This window comes from Ictalurus furcatus, chromosome 13 (genome assembly GCF_023375685.1).
Source record: "Ictalurus furcatus strain D&B chromosome 13, Billie_1.0, whole genome shotgun sequence".
Classification (NCBI taxonomy): domain Eukaryota; kingdom Metazoa; phylum Chordata; class Actinopteri; order Siluriformes; family Ictaluridae; genus Ictalurus; species Ictalurus furcatus.
This window is the reverse complement of record NC_071267.1, coordinates 9006275-9030479: the sequence shown is the minus strand read 5'-3', so window position 1 is coordinate 9030479 and position 24205 is coordinate 9006275. Positions and strand designations below refer to the sequence as shown.

At 45.4% G+C, this 24205-nt stretch overlaps 1 protein-coding gene across 3 annotated transcripts in view; it reads left to right on the top strand.

Moving 5' to 3' along the window:
* jmjd1cb (jumonji domain containing 1Cb) overlaps positions 1–24205 on the top strand; it is a 144219-nt gene that overhangs the window by 117637 nt on the left and 2377 nt on the right. The window contains exons 5-26 of one of the 3 annotated variants that reach the window (XM_053639654.1): positions 2214–2338; positions 2451–2594; positions 3060–3101; positions 3676–3940; positions 4244–5976; positions 6356–6528; positions 7240–9416; positions 10683–10884; positions 11728–11942; positions 12277–12429; positions 13042–13131; positions 13815–13939; positions 14057–14270; positions 14905–15113; positions 15592–15870; positions 16538–16706; positions 16820–16910; positions 17005–17135; positions 17625–17747; positions 18711–18850; positions 21128–21304; positions 21525–21656. In XM_053639654.1, the coding sequence (XP_053495629.1) occupies positions 2214–2338; positions 2451–2594; positions 3060–3101; positions 3676–3940; positions 4244–5976; positions 6356–6528; positions 7240–9416; positions 10683–10884; positions 11728–11942; positions 12277–12429; positions 13042–13131; positions 13815–13939; positions 14057–14270; positions 14905–15113; positions 15592–15870; positions 16538–16706; positions 16820–16910; positions 17005–17135; positions 17625–17747; positions 18711–18850; positions 21128–21304; positions 21525–21656 (7109 nt within the window). Of the gene's footprint in view, positions 1–2213; positions 2339–2450; positions 2595–3056; positions 3102–3675; positions 3941–4243; positions 5977–6355; positions 6529–7239; positions 9417–10682; positions 10885–11727; positions 11943–12276; positions 12430–13041; positions 13132–13814; positions 13940–14056; positions 14271–14904; positions 15114–15591; positions 15871–16537; positions 16707–16819; positions 16911–17004; positions 17136–17624; positions 17748–18710; positions 18851–21127; positions 21305–21524; positions 21657–24205 lie in introns of all 3 variants that reach the window. The other 2 variants (XM_053639653.1, XM_053639655.1) reach the window with 2 other exon arrangements.

Sequence of the window (24205 nt, the reverse complement as noted above, 5' to 3'; positions counted from 1 at the left end):
TCCCATGAATATAATTGTATACAATTCACAGCTTTTATTTTGGAAAAGAAAAAAAAAAAAAAAAAAAAAAAAAAACAGTTTCTTTTTGGTTACCGAGGTTACGTTTAGGGTTAGATTTAAGTCTAGCATGAATAATTATGTCAAAGGAAGGTCCTCACAAGGATAGTAAGTCATGTGCGTTCGTGTGTGTGTGTGTGTGTGTGTGTTGAGTTAGAAGACTGTTCTGGTGGCTTTTGGCATGAGGTCTTGTTTACAAGGTCCGCAGCAGCAGCATTCCAGGCCAACAATTAGATATAATTGTTCAACTTGGCAGCTGTCAAAGGACGGCAGAATGGAAAGAATCTCCAAGCCAAAGGATTTGGTTGGAGGATTGGGGTGGAAGGGGGGTCGGCGGGGGTGGTGAGAGGGAGAGAGAGCAGAAAGTGCAAAGTGTGGTTTGGTTCTGTACTTTGACTTGGACTTTTGTTTGCACATGCGTTACGTGTACATGTATCTGCTTGGAGAGCTGCGGTGTGAGCTGGTTTGGACCGGGGTACAGCAGCAGCACTATTGAGCAGTAATGAAAGGGAAATAGTCTGGACTCCTAATGAGCTGCGGCACTCGAGGAGAGAGATGACAGACCAGCGCACATCGCGGCTGGCACGCTCTCACACCGCTGCCTGGCTCCGGCAGAAGAGCACGGGCCATCATGCAAACGTTTCATGGCTTTAGTCTGAAAGCTTTTGAGATATCGAGCGTTAAAGTATTGATAGACTTCCGGCTAAATAACCTACATTTCTAGCTTAAAGTGCTGCAAAGCTGGATTATTAAAAGGTGTCTGACCACGTTTTACATTAAGCAGCCATCAGTATTAGTTAACACGTAATAAAAATAAGATTAGACCTCATCTAATCTTAGAAATCTGAATTTTTTTTTGTATCAATATGAGGGGGTTCAGTCATTTGAAAATGAACATGGCTGATAATCATATTTGCGCTAGAGTACACTTATTTTTGTGTGAATGTTTTCTATATATATATATGACTGGTTACGACATTGGACTTCTGATCGGGAGGTCGTGAGTTCAAATCTCAAATCCCAGCACCGCCAAGCTGCCACCGCTGGACCCTTGAGCAAGGCCCTTATCTGCTAAGTTGTATGAAAAATGAGATAATTGTAAGTCAAAGCCAAATGCCATGAATGTAAATGTAAAAAAAAAAAAAAATGCCCTTTAAAAAGTAGTTCCTATTGAAATACCTTAAAACAATAATTGCTCACTTTCTTACTTCAGCCAGATTCATAGCAAATATACGCCGGGTGTGAGGCGGGAGATGGACGGGATGCGTGTGATCTTTTATCGGCTTGTTATTTTTATGTTGTGATGAGAATTAATGCCGACGCTATACACTCGGCGATCATTAGCAAGCTAGCTAAAAAAAAAAAAAAAAAAAAAAAAAAGGAGTGGTGCTGCACAAACGTAGCTCTACCACTCTACCAGCCCATGTTAGGCGTGTGCCATTTAGTCACGCTTACACCGAGAGCCGATTCAGCTAATAAAAATATCCCATTAGGCTAGATTAATGAGACTAGCATAATACAGGATGTTTTATGAATGCTAGTCTCATTCAGCCAAATGAGCACACTTAAAGCACCCTTCTTTGTTCTCCTGTGTGCTTTAAAAGAAAAAAAAAAAAGCTCTGTATTTTCACCACGTTAGATTAGAAGGTGGACTTTAATTAGCCAAAGCCACCTCTGTCGTCTTTTCTTTCGGCATAATGAGACTGGACTGAATATAGAAACTATTATATTATATTATAGATGTCAAAATAAATTACATCACGACTGTCATCCCGGGTATCATTTTTCTAGGTCTGATGTTTTGACAGAGGCTCAAGGCCAGACAGCTCAGGTTTTTTGTTCTGTTAAACAGTTAATCATAGCTGTACAGTTCACGGTGGTGTATCTCGTGTGTCCCGGGAAACAGACTGTTTGAATTGTTGGCTGTCTGTGTGACCTTGACGACTGTGCCGAAGCCCTCAGGGAAACCTATTAATAGCTTTTCATATTAATAGTATTTTCTTAAGACGTGTTAATATGTCCGTGTGTACTCAAACGATGAAATATTTACCGTGCTTAGAAAGAGAAATTCCGCCGATACGGAGTGAAACGAGTCTGCGGTTCTGATCTGACGCCAGCATTTGCTCATCTGTCTTCCGTCCGTCCGATCTTTCCAGGTCCCTATTCTTTAAATGGATACCGCGTACGAGTTTACAGGCAAGACTCAGCCACCCAGTGGTTCACGGGCATCATTACTCATCACGACCTCTTCAGCCGCACTATGGTTGTGATGAACGACCAGGTATATCCAGTTAAACCTGCCGCCGTTATTCAACACACCCCTTTTCAAACACCTCTATACTACTAATAACCTGCATACCTGTTTCCTGACTGTCTCCACCTCCTGTCTGTAGGTACTAGAGCCTCAGAACGTTGATCCCTCTATGGTACAGATGACCTTTCTGGACAATGTGGTCCATTCTTTGCTGAAAGGAGAAAATATAGGCATCACATCCAGAAGGAGATCACGCTCTAGCCAGAATAGCAACACTGCCCACGTGAGTAATGCAATTGCTGCTTGCAGGCACACACACACAAATACACACACACGCACACACACACTGCCTGTTTGTGCCGTGCTGTTTGGTAGTAGTTATTCAGCGTTCCTAGCTTTAGTAACCCTTTTACGTTCTGTGTTGAAATGGTTAATTCACATTTTTCATGATTTTTTTTTTTTTCTTGTTTGCGTGTATGCTTTGCTCTGTGCGCTGTGTGCCATTTGCTGGCCATGTGCTCTGTTTGTAACTAGCTTTTAAAGTAAAGTTCCTATGTGCTTAGAAGTCTTGTTTGTTTTTTTTTTCTTTTTCATTTCAAGAATAAAAGTCTAGAGCCTTGTAGTATCACTGGCCCCGTTATTATTAACAAGACGTCTCTGTTCCATTTTGTTTTGTTTTATTTTTTCTGTTTTGTTCTCTTCTCTTTTGTTTCTTTGTGAAAAACATAAATTGGGGATATGCAAGCAGACCACAGGAGGGAGACCAAGTGGCAACACAGGAAGCACTCAGGTACCGGGCCGCGCCCTCCTCCCTCCCTCCCTCCCTCCCTCCCTCCCTAACCCACCCACCCCCCAACCCTCTCTCTCAATAGCTTTAGAGTTGTTTTATGTAGAATCTGCATATCCCTGTGTAATTCTGTAGACGTAGTACTGTTCTGGCTAGCCTCTTCGTATCCCACTTGTACTGTTTTTAGTTGTAGTTCAGCAACAACTGCGTGCCAGTTTTTCTAGCATGAATGAGTGCATTTGTGGCAGAGTCTATGAAACTATGGAGTGGAGAAAAGCCATAGGAACTCTCCTTTTCAGGCTAGTGCTGTGACTCCATTTTTTGATAGACTGTCTGTAGTGCAGTTGTCGACAGACCAGAATGTGTTGAAATGGAGTTCCCTTTCCTTTCCTTACATTTCTTGTGAAGTTTTGGTATTTTATATTAGTGGTGCTAGTGGTCGTGGTGGATTTTGCACCCAGTGCTTGGAAAAAAGAAACACATGCCAAATTTAAGCCCAATCCAGTCCTCCTCATGGTTGACGTCCACCATCATTGGTGTCTTTGTGTGTGTCTACTTGTCTGCGGATTGCTCACAGGGTCATTACACACGTGCCCAGGCCAACAGTCCCAGACCGGTGATGAACTCATCAGGCTCCGCCACCAAGCAGGGTCCACAGGCCCAGCAGCAACAGTCCCAGCATGCTCAGCAGCAGGTATCCCAGCAGCACCAGCAGCAGCTGCAGTCATCACCAGGGCAACAGCGTGGGTCCCGGTCATCACGTAGGAAGGGATCAGACAGCAGCATCCCCGATGACGAGAAGATCAAAGAGGAAAAGATGGACTCTGGAGGGGGAAGAGGAGGTAACGTCCTACTGCACTGTACCACTACTGTACTGTCTCTGTTCCGGCTGTAGCCAGAACAGACTCTTCACTGAGCCTTCCTTTACACTTGATTATTCTGTTTCTAATTATGCTATTATTCAAAAAATGTATTTAAACACTGACAAACAAATAATTGCACTGTGACGTCATCCCCTGGTTGGAACCACTCAAAAGCATGAGGGTTTTTTGTTTTTTTGCATCTTTGAAATGAAATGAAATGAAATGAAATGTTAAAGTTCTTGGCCCTGGCTGACCTCTCATATGTGATTTCTTGTGCTGCAGATGTTTCAAGGAACAAATCAAAACAGATGGTGAGCAAGCGGAGGAAAGCTGAGGACGAGGAGAAGAAGGCTGGCCTTAAACGGATAAAGATGGAGGCATCTGATCTTTCAGAGAGCAGTGACTCTGAGAACTCCAATAAGAGGCTCCTGGACTCATCCTCAGAGCCAAGCTCTGAAAATGAACTGAAAAGTAAGGGCATTTCAAAAGCCAACGAGGAAGAGGACAAGTCCCAGAGCTGCAATGCTCTGGAGGAGTCGGAGGCCAATAGCAGGGTGTCTCCCTGGGAGGAGGTATCTAAGGTGGAAAAGATTGTCAAGCCGACAGCCATGGAAGTGGTTCCCTCTGCCAAGACTGAACAAACAGGGGGGAGGAGGTCCCCGGTGCAGCCTTCCCCACTGCCCCCTCCCAGCCCCTGTGCACAGCCTCAGAGCTTGGGTCCTGCTGAGGTTCAGGGGTGCATTGTGGAAATAAAAAGCACTGTGAAAACTCTGCCCAAGGACCATTATAGCACAGGGGCACCTAGAACACACACACCAAAGTGTGTGATTGACATCACAGAGGACTCCGGCTCCCACCCCGCCACCAGAGAGAACTCAGAGGCTGTATCTGCCCTTTTGGCCTCTCAGAAACGTGAAACCTATGTCCCTGAAGCCAGACATTTGGTGCTAAACCCTTCAGCCTCTGAATGCAGGAAACCAGAGGGCGAGCTGCAGCAGCAGCGAGGTCAGAGTTTGGGTAGCAAGATTGAGTTTGCCCAGTCTGAGGTGATCCGACCTGTGGCTTCAGTAAGCGAGTCAGCCGCTGTGGCAGAAAGGGAAAGAGAAAAAGTACAGCAGCAGTACCCTTCAATCATGCCTTGCATCAAGAACGCCTCACTCGCTGAAGACGTGCGAAAGCCACAGAAACTTAGCTCATCACCAGACGTGGCCAAATCCAAGTCCAACCCTTCACCTGATACATTTAAGCCCAAGTGCAATCCCTCACCTGACGCCATGAAGTCGAAAACCCACAGTGTCCTGGAGGCCATGAAGCCTAAACCAAACACTTCCCCTGAAGTGACCAAACACAAAGGACGACACACCGACAACCCTCCATCCTCTGTTGGCCGGTTGGCAGCCAAGCCAGACACAGAAACCCCACGCTCCAGCTTCAAGCCTGTTCCTGCTCGCACTACTCCCTCTGAGTCCACCAAGAGCCCTCTCATCGTCGACAAAAACGAGCACTTCACAGTGTATCGTGACCCGGCACTGGTGCGGCCAGAAGCCGAGACCAACCATGTTACTTACCTTCCTCCCCACCTCCATCCACTCCACAGCTCCTCCCACGCTACTTGCCTAACACCCAGTTCACACCACCACTCCCACCTATTGCCCGCCTCTTCCCTCAGCCCACACCCCTCGGTGCACCACCCCTTGCTCCCCACCGTGTTGCCTGCCATGCCACCGACCTCCCTTCTAGGTGGTCACTCTCGCCTTGACTCAAGTGGACTCAGTCATCTGGCTCTAGCTCACCACCACCCACACCAGCAACAGCAGTTTCTGCAACAACAACCGCCCCCTCAGCTGCTGACCCAGACGCACGGTGGTGCCAGCTACAACCAGCTGGGCCTATATCCCATCATCTGGCAGTATCATAATGGCACGCAGCACTCCTATCCACCTGGACTTAGCCTGCCTGGATCAAAGTGGGTGCATCCAGAGAATGCTGTGAATTCAGACGGTAGCCTACCAAGGGTAAGGATATCACAGGACATTATTATAATTATTTTTTTTTAAATCAATGTGTATTCAGGTAGGTTACTGAATGGAAGAGGTCTTTTTCTACCTAGTGTGCCGTATAAAAAGAGATACCGAGAGTACTAGAGGCTGTTCTAAGTACCATTAATCTAGTCCCTTTTCATTTAGAAAGTTGTAGTGGTGCACCAGCTTTGTTTTATGACTCAAACAGTGTGACAAATAAGCAGGAATAAGAGATGAAATCAGTAATAATGTGACAAAGTCAGTTGTGCTTACAGTCACACCCTGATGCTACCTAGATGGATGTATACGTCTTCATCTCTGTGTGTGTGTGTGTGTGTGTGTGTGTGTGTGTGTGTGTGTGTGTGTGTTACAGAACACCTCCAGCCCCTGGCTCCATCAGCCCACCCCTGTGACCTCAGCAGACAGCCTCGGTATTCTGAGTCATGTCCCGGGTAGACCAGCCAGCGCTGACCCCCACAGGCCCCTTAAAATCTCCTCACACTCCAGCCCTCCACTCTCAAAAACATCTGCAGATCTCCACAAAGGGTGAACACTCACACACAAAGCTCTGTCTGTTAAAATACCTTGTGACCTGGAATGAAACAAATTTGTACTCATTTAGCAACCATGTTCCTAACTGAATTGTTTCGGTATAAACGAGTAGCTGTGTTTAGTTTTCTAAAGCCAGATTGCCTGACTCTAATCTGCTTCCACAGTGTACTTTGTAAGGTGTGATGTAGTATAGACACTAACACAGAGGCCAGTTCAGTTCCTGCTCTGTTCTCAGGCTCTGATTGAGGCACCAACTGCTTTTATTTGAAGCGTGTTTTGCTCTTTTAACCGAGCTGTCTCTGCATGGCCTGCTTGTCAACTATGTTGGCAGTGGTAACGGTAATGATATGGTCTAGATTTAGATTGAATGGAACTATGAAATAGGCCATGTTGAAATTTAGGAAAGTGGCCTGTATTATATCAGTCTAAGAAATGGCAAGGCTCTTCTGTTGCAGAACCAATATTTTCATGAAATGGGATGCGCGTTTGAAATCAGATAAACAATATTTATCTCTTGAATTTGACATTTCTTTTAAACAATACTCTGAAAATGTATGAAAAACGGACTTCCGAGAACACCGAATGAAGGGCAGGAATACACACTGGATTGGACATCAGTGGATCCTATGGCATTTGTTGTACTGTTTAACTTATTTTTGATAAAAGCATCAAAATTCTGTATTACTTCTTTCCCTCTCTCATCAGGGAACTGGAGAGTAAAGTTTTTGTGGATCCCATGCGTGGCCTTGTAACAGCCCACCTGAAGCAGGAGCCAGACCGAAGCCGGACACCCAACAGCAAAGAGTTGCAGCGCCTCTACATGGATTCATCTCACATGAAGCAGCAGACACAGCCTCCCCGCCTGCCACTGGACACGTCAGACCGGACCGTTAAGTACAAGGAGGAGAACCGCCGCATCCTACAGGAGAGCATTGAGGTGGCCCCCTTTACTGCCAAGATCCGGTCAGGAGAGCCAGAGCGTGAGCCCTATGCCCGCATTCCCTCCCTCCCCATTAATGGACCGCCCAAGGAGAATGAACATTCGCCGTCTGATCTTTACAAGTACAAGCACTCTGCTGCTCAGTCACTGCCGCAGAGCAACTATTTCACGACCCTGTCCAACAGCGTGGTGAATGAGCCACCCCGTCTCTACCCCTCCAAAGAGCTCAACTCCCTTTCTCTCTCGAGTCCCCTGCCTCTGGGCTCTTACACTAGTGGCGGAGGCAGCGCCAAGTCCCTGTCCAAGCCTCCCCCGCTTATCAAGCACCAGCCAGAGGGTGAGGGCCTGGTAGGGAAGATCAGCGAGCAGCTCAGTCAGCAGGTGGCCCTGAATCCACTCACTACCCCAGCGGCAGCCAGCGAACGCCGCAGTCCAGCTATTTCACCCTCAAACCAACTCAGGAGCATGCCTGCCCTGCACAGGGCACCTGTCTTTCACCCACCCACCCAGCAAACACTGGACCGCAAGGAGGCTGTCTACGGTCGCCTCTCGCCGCCCACGCTCACCCCCATTCAGCCGGTCAGTGTGGCTGGGAAGGTATCGGAGCAACAGAAGCCCCCCACTCTGCTGCCGGAGCTCAGGGAGGTGAAGAGCAATGTAGAGCTGGGCTCCAGTGAGCCATGGAGGGCCAGCTCTGACTCACAGAGCCACGATAAAGTGGCTCAGTGGCACTCAGACAAAAGTCAAGGGAAGCCACAGGCAGCCACAGCCTCTGTTATTGTTCGCTCTAGAACCTGCATTAAGTATGACTGCTCACCGGGCCCCAAGTCTGGCGCCAAGGAGATGTCTGGCAGTAGGCCACATACAGGCAAAAACCAACTGGACTGCACCAAACTGGCTGAGACCAGAGAACCTGGCAGAGTTATCCAGCAGAACACAAATAGGGAGGATATTTTTTTGCAGTACAAAAAGAACTTTGTCCGAGTCTCCCAGGGCAGCTTTCCCAGCTCTGCGGTAGCCGTTGTTAACTCTGTGTGCAATAGCAGTACTGATGTAACCACTTCTGCCTCTGCTGCTTCCACATACAATGTGCTGAGTCGAGGCACAGCTGAGCTACATTATCCCACCTCAGCCACTCCAAGCAGCAGTAACATTAACAGACTGGAAGGCCCTGTACCCAAATGCAGGACTCCCACCGGCCCTGAGCTGCAGGAGTGCAATGCCAGGACAGCCTCCCCCAGTGGCCAGCTGCCTCAGCCTGGTTTGGCCCCAGTTCCACAGCCCTACTCTGGGAACTTCATCCACCTGAAGAAGCACAAAGCCGCCCTGGCTGCCGCCCAGTCCCGCGGCTCAAGCAGTGCCTCAGAGAGTGAAAGCAGCAGTCGATCCTCTCAGGAATCACCCACCATCACCACCCAGGATCGTGCCTCGCCAGGCAACCCAGCCAGCAAAGCCAGCCCTCTACCCAATGGTCAGCCATCACAGATGAACCAGCCCAACTACCACAAACTGAAGAAAGCATGGCTCACTCGCCACTCGGAGGAAGATCGCAACACTAACAAGGTGGAGAAGACGTCCAGTGCCGTCTCTGAGATCATTAAGCCATGTACGGTCAACCTAGTAGCGTCCACCTCCAGCGACGTGGAGATAGGCAAAGATGGCAAATGCTTAGAGGATAAAATGAGCCAGGAGGACAGGAAGCCGCGACGAGGTCCCTCCAAGCGGCCACACGAGTCATGCTCGGACAGCGGCGATGACTCAGATGGCAGCGACAGCAAGCATGAGCAGAGGGCAAAGAGGCAGCCTAAGCCCACCTACAAGAAGAAGCAGAATGACATGCAAAAGAAGAAAGGGGAAAATGACAAGGACGAGGACGATGTCAAGCCCAACGGCATTTTCAGAAGCGCCAAGGAGAAAACCAAACTCAAACTGGCCAGCAGCAGTAAGTTTTTATCCTTTGAGTACAGGCTTTTAATAGCATATACATTTTTAGAACACCACAGATCTTGGCTCTTCAGCTCAACATAACAAACCTTGCCATACTTTACAGCCAGGCTGCAATGACTAGTCAACAAAATAGATTACAACAACTATGAAAATTCATTCAAAATTCCAGGTTCTAACTCAATAAAATAATATGTATAGTAAAATACGTATAGCGTCTGGAGTATAGCGTCTGCAGAGGTGTAGGATACGAGATAGAACGATCCATTTCAGTGCATGCATTACAATACACACCTTTCTTGTGCATTTATTTAAAATGGTCAAAAAAAATTAATTGTAATTACTTGATAGATTGATCAAAATTGTTCTAAAAAAAAAAAAGTAAAAACGTTTAAATGTAAAAACGTACCTTTTATTATGTATATATATATATATATATATATACATACACACACACACACACACATATATATATATATATATATATATATATATATATATATATAATATAAATAGCTTTTTAAATGTCTTCGACACCCTACATTTGATCTTCATATGATACATATGAAATGATATGATCGTTATTGATTCCTAAAGAGAAAGATATTGTATGTCAGAAATAGATGGGGACTGTGAGTGTAGGAGTGGGGGTGTGCTCACATCTGGACTGCAGCTGTGGAGGTTTCAAAGCTGCTATAGGAATGTTCAACTTTTATGTGAAATAAATCTTGCCAAGGCATGTTAAGTGCTCTTCTAACCGGAGAGATTTTAGCAGGCCCCTCGTATTATTGTTACATGTTGAGAGGAGCCCCTTTGTAACTCAATATATGTTCTAATACACACGGTCACTCTGAATTGTCATGTTTCATAGCTGTAGTCATAGCTGTAGTCATAACACTGAGCCAGTGGAGTCACCTGGGTGTGAGTAAATGGTGAAAACGTAGGTACTCATACCGTTTCGTTTGTTTGCTTTCATAAAGCACATCTCTGTAACAAAACACGATAAGAATGTTTAGCATGATTGTGGGAAGTGTTAATATTTGTTTAGTGGGATTTACTAAAATCGAATGTGTTTTCTCATGAGAAATGGTTGGAAAGTTTTTACTCACTTCCATGCCTAGCACAGTAACTTCACTATTTACGCAATAATTTTTTTTTTTTTTTTTACCTGCAAAATATACATAAAGGAAATAAGATTGAGAACTCTCTTAATATAGTTGCACTTTGTGTGTATTTGTGTTTCTGTGTGTACGTGTGTGTTCAGATGGCATTCCTCGCTCAGTGCTGAAAGACTGGAGGAAAGTGAAGAAGCTGAAGCAGACAGGCGAGTCCTTCCTGCAGGACGATTCATGCTCGGAGATCGGCCCCAACCTGCAGAAGTGCCGCGAGTGCCGCTCGATCCGCACCAAGAAAGGAGAAGAGCCCACCCACTCGCCCGTCTTCTGCCGCTTCTACTACTTCCGCCGGTAAGACAGTCACTGACACCAACAAGCACCGAAGACGGGACCATTTACTTTCAAGTTCAGTGATACCTTTACAAAAGTAAATTTGCACATAAGGTATTATTGGTAATGTTACTGGTTGTGAATTTCACTCGAAAATAGTATTAAACCTGGCTTATCTGGCCGCATCAACAGAAAACACCACTTCGTTTGGGCTACATACTGATATTACGAGCTACTAGTCATAACTGAGACCGCCTGTCATATCAAGGGAATCCAGGTATCAAAAGTCAAATCTAGCGCTCTCGTACACTCGAGCTCCAGCTGAGGTACGGCTCCAGTTACATGGGTTACCCTAGGTTGGACGACTCGTCCTCCGTATTCTAAATATATTCGTTTTTTCATTCCTGTGCTGTTTACTGGCCATTTATAATCCTCTATTAGAAGTCTCAGAGGACAGGAGCTCTGCCAAATCTGAGTTTCTCGTGCTTAATCACAGGCAGTGGCAGACCTGCCCATGTTGTCTTCCTGACATCACTCCAGATTTGGGCAGTTTCATCCAGATGACCACTCGATTCTTTTCATAAACTGTATTGGCGTGGATATTAAAACTTGTTCAGATTAAGCAGGGTTAAGGAAAATGTGGTTTTGGGGCCTGCTTAAAAGAGCTTTTCTTTCCATTTCTCACTCTCTCTCTCTCTCTCTCTCTCTCACACACACTGTACTCTTTCATTATGTTAATATTCACTTTCGTTCTTAGAGAAGGAAAAGAACTGTTCTCTAGCTCGTTCGTCATTGTCTTCCATGTTCTATTTCGTCCATTCACGCGCCTCTCTCATCCCCCCCCCCCGGTCACTTTTCCTGTAGCCTGTCATACAGTAAGAACGGAGTTATCCGGATCGACGGCTTCTCATCCCCTGACCAGCATGACGAGGAGGCCTTGAGTCTCTGGGCTCCGGATGCATACGAAGAGAACGATCTGGACGTGGAAACCTCCAAATATATTCTCAGCTACATCGGAGACAAGTTCTGCCAGCTGGTCATGAGCGAGAAGACTGCAGCCACATGGATAAAGAAAGATGGTACCTTCACATATCAGATTTTCTCCTTTCTTTGGTACGGCTTTGAGCGTTTAATAAATATGTTGAAATATATTTTCAAGGCTAACTTGATTTATCATTTTAAATGTCAGAAAATGTGGCCCAGAAACAGTCTTGTTACAACATTACACATATTGTAGCCTTTGTCTGCTGTCTGCTGACTGAGGAATATGAAATTATCCCATCTGTCAGACTGTTGTTTTTAACAGCGAGAAAGAGAGAGAGAGAGAGAGCGAGAGAGAGCGAGAGAGAACATTCTAGCAATCTGCTCCATGAACATCCATTTTATCCAGACTCTGTTTGCTTTGCCTCTCAGCCAAGATAGCCTGGAAACGGGCGGTGAGGGGGGTGCGTGAGAGCTGCGACGCATGCGAGGCCACATTGTTCAACATTCACTGGGTGTGCCAGAAATGTGGATTTGTGGTGTGCTTGGACTGCTACAAGGCGAAGGAGAAGAAGAACTCCAAAGGTCAGATTTTGTTTTGATATTCAGTCGAGCTCTGTGAGGGTCACACACCCAACCACACCACCGCCTCTACACCGTGCCTGCTGTGAACGAGCCAGGGCAGATGGTGCACTTTCCCGCCGAGTCTGGGCAGTTTATCGTCTTGCCTTCTGTTTAACGAGGACGTTTTCAGGAGACTCGGCTAAAATGCTGAACTAATCTCATGATGCCACTCCTTACACGCTCGTATATTTAGTTCAGGTTACACCTAACATTAAAACAGGTAGCAGACTTTACAGTACATGTAAACAGCCAGACTGACAAAAATCTTTGCACACAAATCATCGTCTGCCCCATCCCCATCCCCATTCCCAGACTTGTTTGTCTCTGCAGTACTTTGAGTCACTTCCATCAAAAGCACTTACCGATTAGTTTCTTCAAGTCCTGACATCATTTCTGCTGAGTCATGTTCCATTTTGTATTAATTAGAGCTATAAATGCTGGAGAGACAATCTGTTCTGTACTGTTTTCATTGGATTGCTGCATGTGTCTGGGTTGATGTTGTTGGTTTTTTTATGAGTAGAAAGCTATCGCAATTTCCCTCTTGTGAGTAACGTTACTTTTATTGTTCCACAGACAAAGAACTGTACGCTTGGCTGAAGTGCGTCAAGGGACAGCCACACGATCACAAGCACTTGATGCCAACGCAGATTATTCCAGGAACAGGTACGGCGTCACACAGAACACACTCCTGTTGTCAGAACATTTCCTCGTTTGGAAAATACAAGAGCGAAAGGAGAGAGTAAAAAAAAAAACAATTCTGATAGATAGCCTGTGGGGCAGTGGTGGTTCAGTGGTTAAAGGCTCTGGGTTACTGATCAGAAGTTCAGGAGTTCAAGCCCCAGCATTGCCAAGCTACCACTATTGGGCCCTTGGGCAAGGCCCTTAACCCTGAATGGCTCAGATGTATAAATGAGATAAATGTAAGTCGCCCTGGATAAGGGTGTCTGCCAAAATGCCGTAAATGTAAAAAAAAAAACAACCTTAAATCAACTAAGCTCTGTATTACCTAGCCAGTGTAACACACTCATCTCCTGACCACAGTCTGATTCCTCATGAAGTTCCCTCTTTTCTGAGTGAAAAACCGTACAAACACATGCCCTTGCGCATAGTGGGCACCCTGCGAGTCTGGAACAAAGGGCTGTTGTGGGGCTCGAGGCATACTTGGCAGAGTGCCGAGATAGCATAGTTCAACGCTCGCGATGTGTAGGCACATGCTGAATTCAGCAAAACAGAACCACGTCCCACGGACCTTCGCTTTGCCCGTCCTCCTCTTCTTTTCACTGCTTGTATACACATCTTCTGTATGTGAAAAGTGACACGATGAGACTTTTTGTGTTGCGTTGCAGTCTTGACGGACCTGGTAAATGCCATGCACACGCTCAGGGAGAAGTTTGGCATCAAAGCGCACTGCGCCTGTGCCAGCAAGCAGAACATCCTCAACAAGCTCCCATGCACTAACGGCGTTTCTCAGGTCTGTATCCTATCAAGAAACCTGCACTTGCAGTCTTGTTCCACCTCAACAGCTCATCAGTGCTTCCCCCCCCCCCCCTTTTTCTTCTCTGACCCTCCGTACGTTTTCCTTCCGCAGGTGCTCCAGAACGTGCTGAACCACAGCAACAAGCTTTCCCTGTGCAAGCCTGAGGCTGGTCAGCACAACTTGGGACCGAAGGTGGAGGCAAACGGGGGCAGTAGCCCAGCCAGTGACACCAGCACTGATAGCAAGCTCACACCACCAGAGTCTCAGTCACCACTGCACTTTCTGGCCGACTTGGCCGAGCAGAAATCCCGGGAAGAGAAGAAAGGTGAGCAAAGAGAGGGTGAAACAAAATGAGAGAGAAATAATTAGGAAATATACGTGCCCTAGACCAGTCACATTTCTTATTGTGTGTGTACGCATGCCAGAATTCCACAAGCCTCATATTTAACGGTATACATAGCTCACCTAACCAGATGTTTATCCGGTTGGCTTTACATGCTACACTGGCAGGCTACTCTAAAATGGAGCACCAGTTAGATGAATGTCGGCTATGTGGGCTTTGGTCATTGTCTTGAACTGCACAAAAGCAGCTCATTCACAGATTTCTACTTGGAGTGCCTTTTCAGAACTGAACTGGGTCACGTTACATCTGTTATTATATCAATGACAAGCTCTCAGTCACGGTTCTGGCACTAAATGCCCTGCACATTTTCTCTGATTGCTTGATTTAATGTGTCAGGTAATTAGTAAGTCCATTCATGAGCTTAGGCATGTGTTATACAAAGTAAAGCACAAGCTATGCAGCACACAGTTCTTCTTTTCAACACCTCATCCATTGTGAATGAACATGCCTCTCAGATGTCTTTTTTTTTTTTTCCTTTATGATGAATCTACTGTACACGTTTCAAAATACGTTCTTCAGTGTTGTCAACGTGATTGCACGGTGTCTCATCCTGCAGAGAATAAGGAGTCAGCTGTAGGGAAGGTGAAGGAAGAGAGCACAGACGCTCTGGAAACGTTGCACTGTAAAGCTTCATCTCTGGTGGCCAACAGCACAGAGCAAGGCTCCACACTGCGAGACCTGCTCACCACCACGGCCGGAAAACTGCGGTTGGGCTCCACAGACGCCGGCATCGCCTTCGCCCCGGTCTACTCCACCGCCTCACAGGTCTCGCAACAATACACACAGCGTAGGCTGAGAGGAGTTTGCTGTGATGTGATCATCAAATCTAAACTCATTCATACAGAGAAACGTATTTCACCGACTGCGGCCAATCAGTAACACGCGCCCACATAAACAGGAAATTCACGATTTTAGTATGCAGATAGGTAGTGTTCCTGTGTCAAATAAGTAGTTTGAGTAAAGGATGTCTGTTGGATTAGTCATTCAACAGCAGATAAATGAACACAAGGGAAACCATGACTGTTTCAATTTCAAATTGAATGTCTGGCAGTTACGACTACAGTGTTTGTTTCTTGACTGGGACAGCTTTTCTATTGTGTATTTCTGTCAAATTGTGCCTTCTGACCATCACTTGCCCATATTTATGCAAAGTGGTCTTTCTAAAAGACACTAATAATAATAATGATAATAATAATAATAATAATAATACATCCTTCTTTGTTTCCCATGTGCCCCTGCTCAGACTGGGAAAAGTGGTCGCACTATGCCTAACATCCTGGATGACATCATCGCTTCAGTGGTGGAGAATAAGATACCGGCGGACCGCAACACTAAGCAGAGCCCAAAGGCTAAACCCCAGGAAGAGGCCAGGGCTGAGAGGAGGAAACAAGCTGAGGACGTGCCTGAGCAGCATGCAGACATCCCCCACTGCTGGTTGTATGATCGTAGACTGCTCTGGCTCAAAGACCACCGCAACAGCAACAACTGGAAACTGTTCCGAGAGTGCTGGAAGCAGGGACAGGTTAGTCACGCTGCTGCAAACCACTCAGCGTTTACCATGCACATCAGAAAATAGCAAGGTATGTTGGTGAAACAAAGAAGGCAAGAGCAGAGTATGAAGGTTGTTTATACAGTACATGCTCTTTTTCCCTTCTAGCTTTCAGTAGTGTGCTGGTGTGGGTCTTCAGCTCCCCCTGGTGGGGAGGTGCTACTGTTTTAATCTGTTCCCCGAGTCAAAATGGCTTTTACAGAGCTCCTGCTCTTGGCGCCACGAGTTTACAGCTCCAAAGGAACCATACAACATTAATAAAAACACACCTCTTCAGGTGGACCGTGCATGTTTTCGAGCGACAGCCGGCTGTGCGTGTTGTTGTCTGAGAAGGCCGCAGGGCCGTGCATCAAGGAGGCACGTGGAGGTGTTTATTATGCGTTGTTCGGTAAAGATGCCTGTGTCAGCGTTTGATCCTGCCTCAGAAAGCAGGGGCGTTACACACATATAGAAGTGCTGAGGCATTTGCAGATAAAACAAAAGTGTGCTGGTTGCTGATGTATTACATATTGTAGTAGTTAAGGTTTTTTCCCCTTCCTCCAGGCTACATATTTTCCACTGTGTGAAAAGGGAACGGTCTGAGAGTTGCTGTGATCCTGGCTGTCATTAAAGGCCCATTTCCTCTGTGGTGTTTTTCCAGCCTGTGCTCGTCTCAGGGGTTCACAGGAAGCTCAACGCCAGCCTGTGGAAGGCTGAAGCTTTCAGCCAGGAGTTCGCCGACCACCAGGGGGATCTGCTGAACTGCAAGGACGGAGTGGTGTCCAACTCGGGCATCAAAGAGTTCTGGGACGGCTTTGAGGACCTGACCAGTGAGTAGTCCTGAAAAGAACTGGTATTTGCAATCAGACTCTCCAGATGTGTTCTCCTGACACCAACCCTTTCTGTCTTTATTCGTTTCTCTATATCTCTTTCTCTACTTCAGAACGGCCCAAATCCAGAGATGGCGAGGCGATTGTGTACAGGCTAAAAGACTGGCCCTCAGGAGAAGAGTTTATGGCTCTAATGCCTTCTAGGTACATTACAGCTGTCATGTTGAAGTGTTTATTGTTTTGGGGGTTTTTTTCTTTCCTGGAGAGTGTTAAGTGGCTGTGTGTATGTGTTGTGTAGGTATGATGATCTGATGAAGAACCTCCCTCTGCCTGAGTATTCAGACCCAGAGGGGAATTTGAACTTGGCCTCCCATCTCCCCTCATTCTTTGTGCGACCTGACCTAGGCCCTCGTCTCTGTTGCGCATACGGTACTGCAGTTCTCTCCATGTAGCTTCCCTTCTCTCACATCCCTTTTACTGATATGAAAATAATACTGCTCATGAAGTCTCAAAGTTAAGGCACATGAACAAAACCACTTACAATCATGCATTAACTGTAAACTATACATCTGTGAAAACAACTCGTCATATGCTCCCTGTACTAGCTTACAGACCTAGCTGAGCTTGATATATTTATATCTACATCATCTATGCACATCTGTGTACTACGATTTAAGAATTTGTACGTGCATACTAGTCATCTCTCAGATATCTCTCAACAATCTATGTAGAACAGATTACAGCGACTCCTGTCATTATTTAACGTGACTCCTAGCTCATGACTGAGAGATGACGTATGGGTCCTTTTTCACTCAGTGCATCTCTCGGTCCACTTTAAGGGGTCTGGGTTCGGTTCTTTTAAAGAGGACGCGAGTGTGAAAACACCCTAAGTGAGCATGTTTTTCTGTTTTTCTTTAGGCGTGGCATCATCTCAGGAGCAGGACTTTGGCACAGCCAACCTGCACATGGAAGTGTCCGACGTCGTCAGCGTGCTCGTTTACGTCGGAGTGGCCAAAGGGAACGGAGTCCTCTCCAAAACAGGTGAGTCTTTCTACTACCTCTGTCCTTCCCTTTTTAAGAGAACGGCCTGAAATAGGTCAGCCTTCATTTTCACAAGGAGAGCCAGTAAGAGAGGGGAAAAATCATTCCGCTACTTTTTATTTTTCTCCCTTTTTGGGACCAAAACGGGCTTGTTTTCTCCTCGGCTCTTCTCTGTGTCACAGAGCTTGGAAACACACACACACACATACACACACGGTACGAACGTTAAGGAATTCTGGAAACAATACAGTGTTGCTTGGCTGGCGGTTATGAGCATCTGGACGGGTTGCAGGAGCCTTTCCCAGCGATCACATGGCTAAGGCCGTCGTTCGAGTGAACAGACGCTGAGAGCGCGCTCTCTCCAGATACATTCCACAGAATGCGGTGTAAAGCTCCACATGCCCATGGCTGAAACGCTGCCCGATTTCATCCTCCCAGCGCAGAGCAGGCGCAGAGATTGACTTTACGTGAACGAGGGCTAATGCCTGCAGCTGTTGTTTTCAGGATGAATTGTGCAGAAAGTTCCTTTTAGAAAACTGAAGGATTACTGCAGACTTGGCAAGAGCCAGGCCCACACCTCGCAGCGTTTCAAGCCCACACCTACCTTCCTTTGTGTCTTGGCAGAACTCAGGTCTGGCACTGTGCCTCAGCTGTGCCCTGGCTCCTGTCAAGAAAACTTTACTTAGCTGCTTCATTCCTTCCTTTTCTCCCACCTTCCCATCCCATTCTGGCCAGGCTCCATTTATAGCGCTCTGTCTCCTGGGCCTAGTACAGAGGGAACTGCATTAGAAAAGCTGACACCCACTCGCCTCATCAGAATAAATTTTTAAACATTACCACCTCTGCAAAGCAGGACGCCAAAGCTATTGCCCATCTTTGTTGTACATTAAGCTGACCGTGTAATACGCTGTGTGTGTGTGTGTGTGTGTGTGTGAGTAAATATATTCATGTGTTTGTGCTCAGGAGTGCTGAAGAGGCTGGAGGAAGAGGATCTAGATGACAACGTGAAGAAGAGATTAAAGGACTCGAGTGAGACTCCTGGAGCCTTATGGCACGTCTATGCGAGCAGAGACGTGGAGAAAGTTCAAGAATTTCTGCACAAGGTTACTGCTTTACGTCCTTTTCGCTTCCATGGCGTATCACATCAACAACGCGGCTTTCTCTGTCGGTCTCTTTCTCATGCTCTCCCTACCTTGTTATCTCCATCTGTCTTGTGTTGTGTTAGTGGATGTCCTTATAAAACCCTGCATTCCTCCTAAGGGAAGTTTTATAGGGTACATTTAATTACCTTCCTTCCTTTAAACCGCCTGCTCTGTTCTCGTGGCTCTTGGTCGGATGCCGTCATGCCAAAGACGGCAGGGTTAACGGAACGATTCTCAGAGCTCTCGTCAGTTTGCCCTTGCCTTTACATGCAGCAATTACAGGGCAAATGGGAATCTAAACTACTTCACAGCATGCGCATTTTATTGTAGGACTGGTTGTCTGGTATTCACCAACGGTATTCATTAGCTGACTGGCTACGCAGTGGTTTTTTTCTATCTATTAGATGTGGATTTTTTTTTATAAGTGCGAATAAAGCATGCTTACAACCAATATGAGAGAAAAATGAGGGTAAAAATGTTAACATGGTATATAAAAGTGAATGTGAAGGTCATATCCTTTCCTTCTTCAAGGAGTTTTATAATCCTTTCCATTGTTTCAACTCTCTCGTTGCGCTCTTTTCAGCTCTGTAAACACTCTCTTTTAAGTGCAGATTCATTTGCATTTTTAGACTCGTGCTGGCGTGGTTTAGAAATGCAAATTACTTGGTGATTCCATCATTTTTTTTTTTTCTCTACTTGATCTGGGGAGAAAAAAAAATGCCATTAATTAAAATAATTTCATTTAACTTGTTTGAGGTATGTTTCACAAAACCAGAATGTTCAGATATTAAACAAAAATTACTTTTGTGTCGTATCTGTGATTTTGTGTATTTGCTACGAAGTAAAAAAAAAAAACAAAATTTATAAAGCCAAAAATATATTTTCCTAACTCAGGAAATCCAACACAAAAGATTTCCTTTGTTCCCAGTCAGCTGTGTCTACAATCTGGTACAAGTATAAACAAAATGGGAAGGTTATAAAAGGAAAACTAGGCACAGTGGGCTAAAGAGAAGCAATCACGGGAGTGTGGATGATTTGGATGAAAGAGATATTCAGTGACGAATCACGAATCTGCACCGGCCAAGGAGATGATGCCGGAATTTTCGTCTGGTGCCGTTTTAATGAAACGTATAAAGATGACTGCCTGAAGAAAACAATCAGATTTCCCCACTCGTTTATGATATGGGGTTTCATGTGAATTAAAGGTGCCAGAGGTGTACACTGAAATTTTGGACACTTTTCTCATTTCATCGATAGAAAATAGGTTTGGTGATAGGTTTCCTCTACTTGATCTGGGGAAAAAAAATATATATATAACATTAATATTAAAAACAATTTAATTTGTTTGAGGAAAGTTTCAGGAAGCCGGAATGTTCGGATATTAAATAAAAATAGTTTTGTGTCATATCTGTGATTTTGTTTATTTGCTACCAAGTAAAAAAAAACCAAACAAAACAGTCAATCAGTATGCAAGCACACTATGCGATCCAGGCTGTCATATGTCTAGACACGTTGTCCAATGACCTTTAATACACCAGAGTCAGTAAAATCCAATATTCGTCTTCAACGTTGCGGTCCGAAACATTTACTTCCTTTAATTTACTGTCACCTCTCAACACAGGCCCCGTTCACACCTGGCATTAGCATGCGTCCTGGGTGATGGGATCATAACTGGTCAACATTGGTGAAGCCCAGGTGTGAACAGGGTCAAATGTGTCTCTGGGACGCATATGACATCACATCACGTATGTAGTGTGAAGCCGAATCAAAACGCATCAATCATTGTGAGACGGTGTGGAAAGCGTGCCGAGCGGTAGAGCTCTCCACCATGAAGGTGACGGATAAAGACCACGCTATAACAGTAGAGACGAAAGCATCTGCTGTTCGCAGCTTCTTTTAGTGTCTCGTCTCCCATTCGCGTACAAGTTACGTTAAAACGTTGAAACGGTCCATAAAGGTAGATAAAATAGGATCCGTGGGACGTTTCTGAAAATACGTGCAGTGGAAGGCTGATGAAACAAATGTGCGCGACACCCCTTCACCCCCTTTTCCTGCCGAAACGATGTATGAAATCCGAAAGCAAGCGGTCGCAGGAGACCGGTCGCATTTCAGTGCCAGGTGTGAACGGCCACGTGTCTCAGCTGTCCACTCGTGATCGGAGCACTCGAGACGGATGTTAATAGCAGGTGTGAACGCGGCCACGGGTTCTGACCCAGTATCATGTTTTATGGCTTGCAGATCTCTAAAGAGCAGGGTGTGGAGATCCCGCCAGAGCATGATCCGGTCAGGGAGCCGGGCTGGTACCTTAGCCGCAAGCAGAGGCAGCGTCTGCTCGAGGAGCACGGCATACAGGGCAGCACCATCGTCCAGTTCCTGGGAGACTCGGTCCTTGTGCCTGCCGGAGCCCTGCACCAGGTCACACACCTCATCTCCTTTATACATATCTCTGCTTCAGATGACATGCCTTATGACTGCTTATGCCTTACACCTTTGTGGACAAAATAATTATAAATGTCACAGGACACCCCTTGTAGGTGAAAATGTTAAACATGTTAATAAATGTTGTGGGAGGGGAGGTGCGGTGTGTCCACTGACAGTCCTGCACTCATCCTTCATCGCTTTCTCGCCTCCACAGGTGCAGAACCTACACAGCTGCGTTCAGGTGATCAATGACTTTGTGTCGCCGGAGCACGTGGTGCACTCCTTCCACTTAACACAGGAGCTGCGCTCCTCCAAAGAGGAAATCAACTACGAAGATAAGCTACAGGTACACCTCTCTCGCAGACCTGGAGGGTTTCTACACACCCACCCAGGTCTTTAGGGCACTTGATGTCGTTATCTGACATCCTAGAGACCGAGATCTCACTGCTTTAGCGTCCTCAGGGGTGGAATCAGTTTCCATTTCAGGGTCTCCGTTCCTTCCGCTAACGTCTACAGACCCAACTCTGTGGGATGGGACACTTTTAGGGCAGGAAGGGGGAACTGCTGGAGGGTGGAAAAGTCACAAATTGAATAGTTTTTAATAATTTTTTTTTTTTTTACTTTTCACCTAAAACTTAAACATCTTTACCTTGAAATATTATACTCATATTAAGAATGGCTTCTTACTGTTAACTGTCACTTTGCTTTTGACTGCAATAGAGAGGACAATTCTGTTTGGGCCCCGCCCCCCGCCCCCCGCCCCCCGCCAAGAGATTTCCTTATTTCTATTGTCTGCTGTTATCTTCAGGTCTACAGTTGTGCTCATACATTTAGAAACCCCTTGCAGAATCTGCAAAATATTCATATTTAATAAATAAATAAATAAATGAGATGATTAAAATAGCATTTCGTTTTTTTATGTAGTCCTGCCCTGAATAAACTATTTCACACAACAGATGTGTACATACAGTACAGTCCACGAGACACGATAATAACTGAATTTACACAAATGAACCAGTTTAACAGTTTACATTAAGCGCTTGATTATTAATCCCGTGTGTCGTTACCTGGATGATCAACGACTGTGTTTATGTTTCGTGAGAGTTCTTCATGAGTCCCTTGTTTGTCCCGAGAAGTTAAACCGCCCCACTGTTCTTCAGAAAAATCCTCCAAGTCCTGCACATTCTTTACTTTTCCAGCATCTGTATACTTGACCCCTTTCCAACAGCGACTCTATGATGCTGAGATCCATCTTTTCACACCGAGGACGACCTATTTTCATCAATTCAGACTAAATGTTTACGATCTGTGATTATTTCTACTGATCATGAAGGCAGATCTTTCCAGATGTGTTCAGGCACAATTCGTATAAGACTACTGACGGATTCAGACGGGAAATAAAATCCCAATACGTTGCATGGGATTTATTACATTACCATCAAATAAAACTAAATGTAGTTCAAATAGGTCTTAAAATGAACATGATCTTGCTGGCAAACCTCACTAAATGGTTAATAAGCTGTGTGATAGTAGGCAGTTAAATGAGAGGACAGTACAACTAGTTTCATACCATCTTAGACCAGACTTCACGTGCAGCTGTGCGGCTCTGTAAACTAGCTGCCGAGTAGACGCTGAAGTCGAGTCGGTACGTGATCCGACACGTCCACACGGTTCTGATCAGGCAGAAATTAGCATTCTCTGTAGCCTTTAGTTACAATTCAAGTGTAATTACGGATATATTTATTCAATCTGACATCGGTACACAGAGACTCTTTTAAAAGTCTGAGACTCTTACCACAGCCCTTAAAAATAAGGATGCCAGAAAAAGTTCCCGAGAGCGATGCTGCAGAAGAGTCATCTTTGTGATTGATGGATCGTTTGTGTTTATTGTCTAGACTCCAGTGCACTTGTATAAACTAGTCACTAGCGTTTCAGCGTAGAAGTGAGTTCTCACAGATTACTCAGCTACTCGGTATCTATGACAAATCAAAACAAGGAACTGATGGAAACCAGGATACGAGTGCATGAAGACTTTTTCATAATAAGCGCGTATTAGCAAAGAGCTTGAACATTGTGGACGCGCAGCAGTGGCCATGGACTTTATTCGGCCACGACGACGTTTATAACAATTAGCCTCAAACAAAATCAAGTCAAGAGGCTCTCGCACTCGATTTAGGCTACTATGTAGTGCATTTTTTTTTTTTTTTTAAAGAGTAAATCAGTAACATTCAGTTGAATTAAATTTTATTCGTTTAGCACTTTTAACAATGAATATTGTCACAGAGCGGCTTTATGGTACCATATAAATTACTGATGTAAATTTTAGATTTATAAATTGACCCTTACGAGCAAGCCAGAGGCAACGGTGGTGAGGGAGAAACTCTCCGAGGCGATATGAGGAAGAACCAGACTCAAAAGGGAACCCATCTTCCTGTGTGACTCCATAATTCCCTCCTATACACTGAGTACTATACAGGGAAATATTGCGATCGTGCAACCAGGAGCTTATGAGCTTGTTGAGATCACCAGCTGGTGCAAAACTGTTCCTAGCAATTCCAGTCCCAAGGCCGACGCTAGGCCTAACAGGCGTTTGAGACGCGACGATATACAGTGCAGTCATCCAGAGTACATTCTAGCATTTTTAGACATACCTTGTTCAACCGTGTTCAAGGTCATATCATTAAGCAAGGTTTCAGCCAAATTTCCAGCCCAACTACATACAACACACACATAAAAGACCTGACACTAGCCCGATCATTTCAGCCATTGGAAAAGGGAGACAGTTATCTGTTTTTTTGCTCAAAATCCCCCCCCATAAATAAATAAATAAATAAATAAATAGATAATGTTATGCAGTCTATATTCCCCTTTCCTTCTCCAAATCTTTACAATATA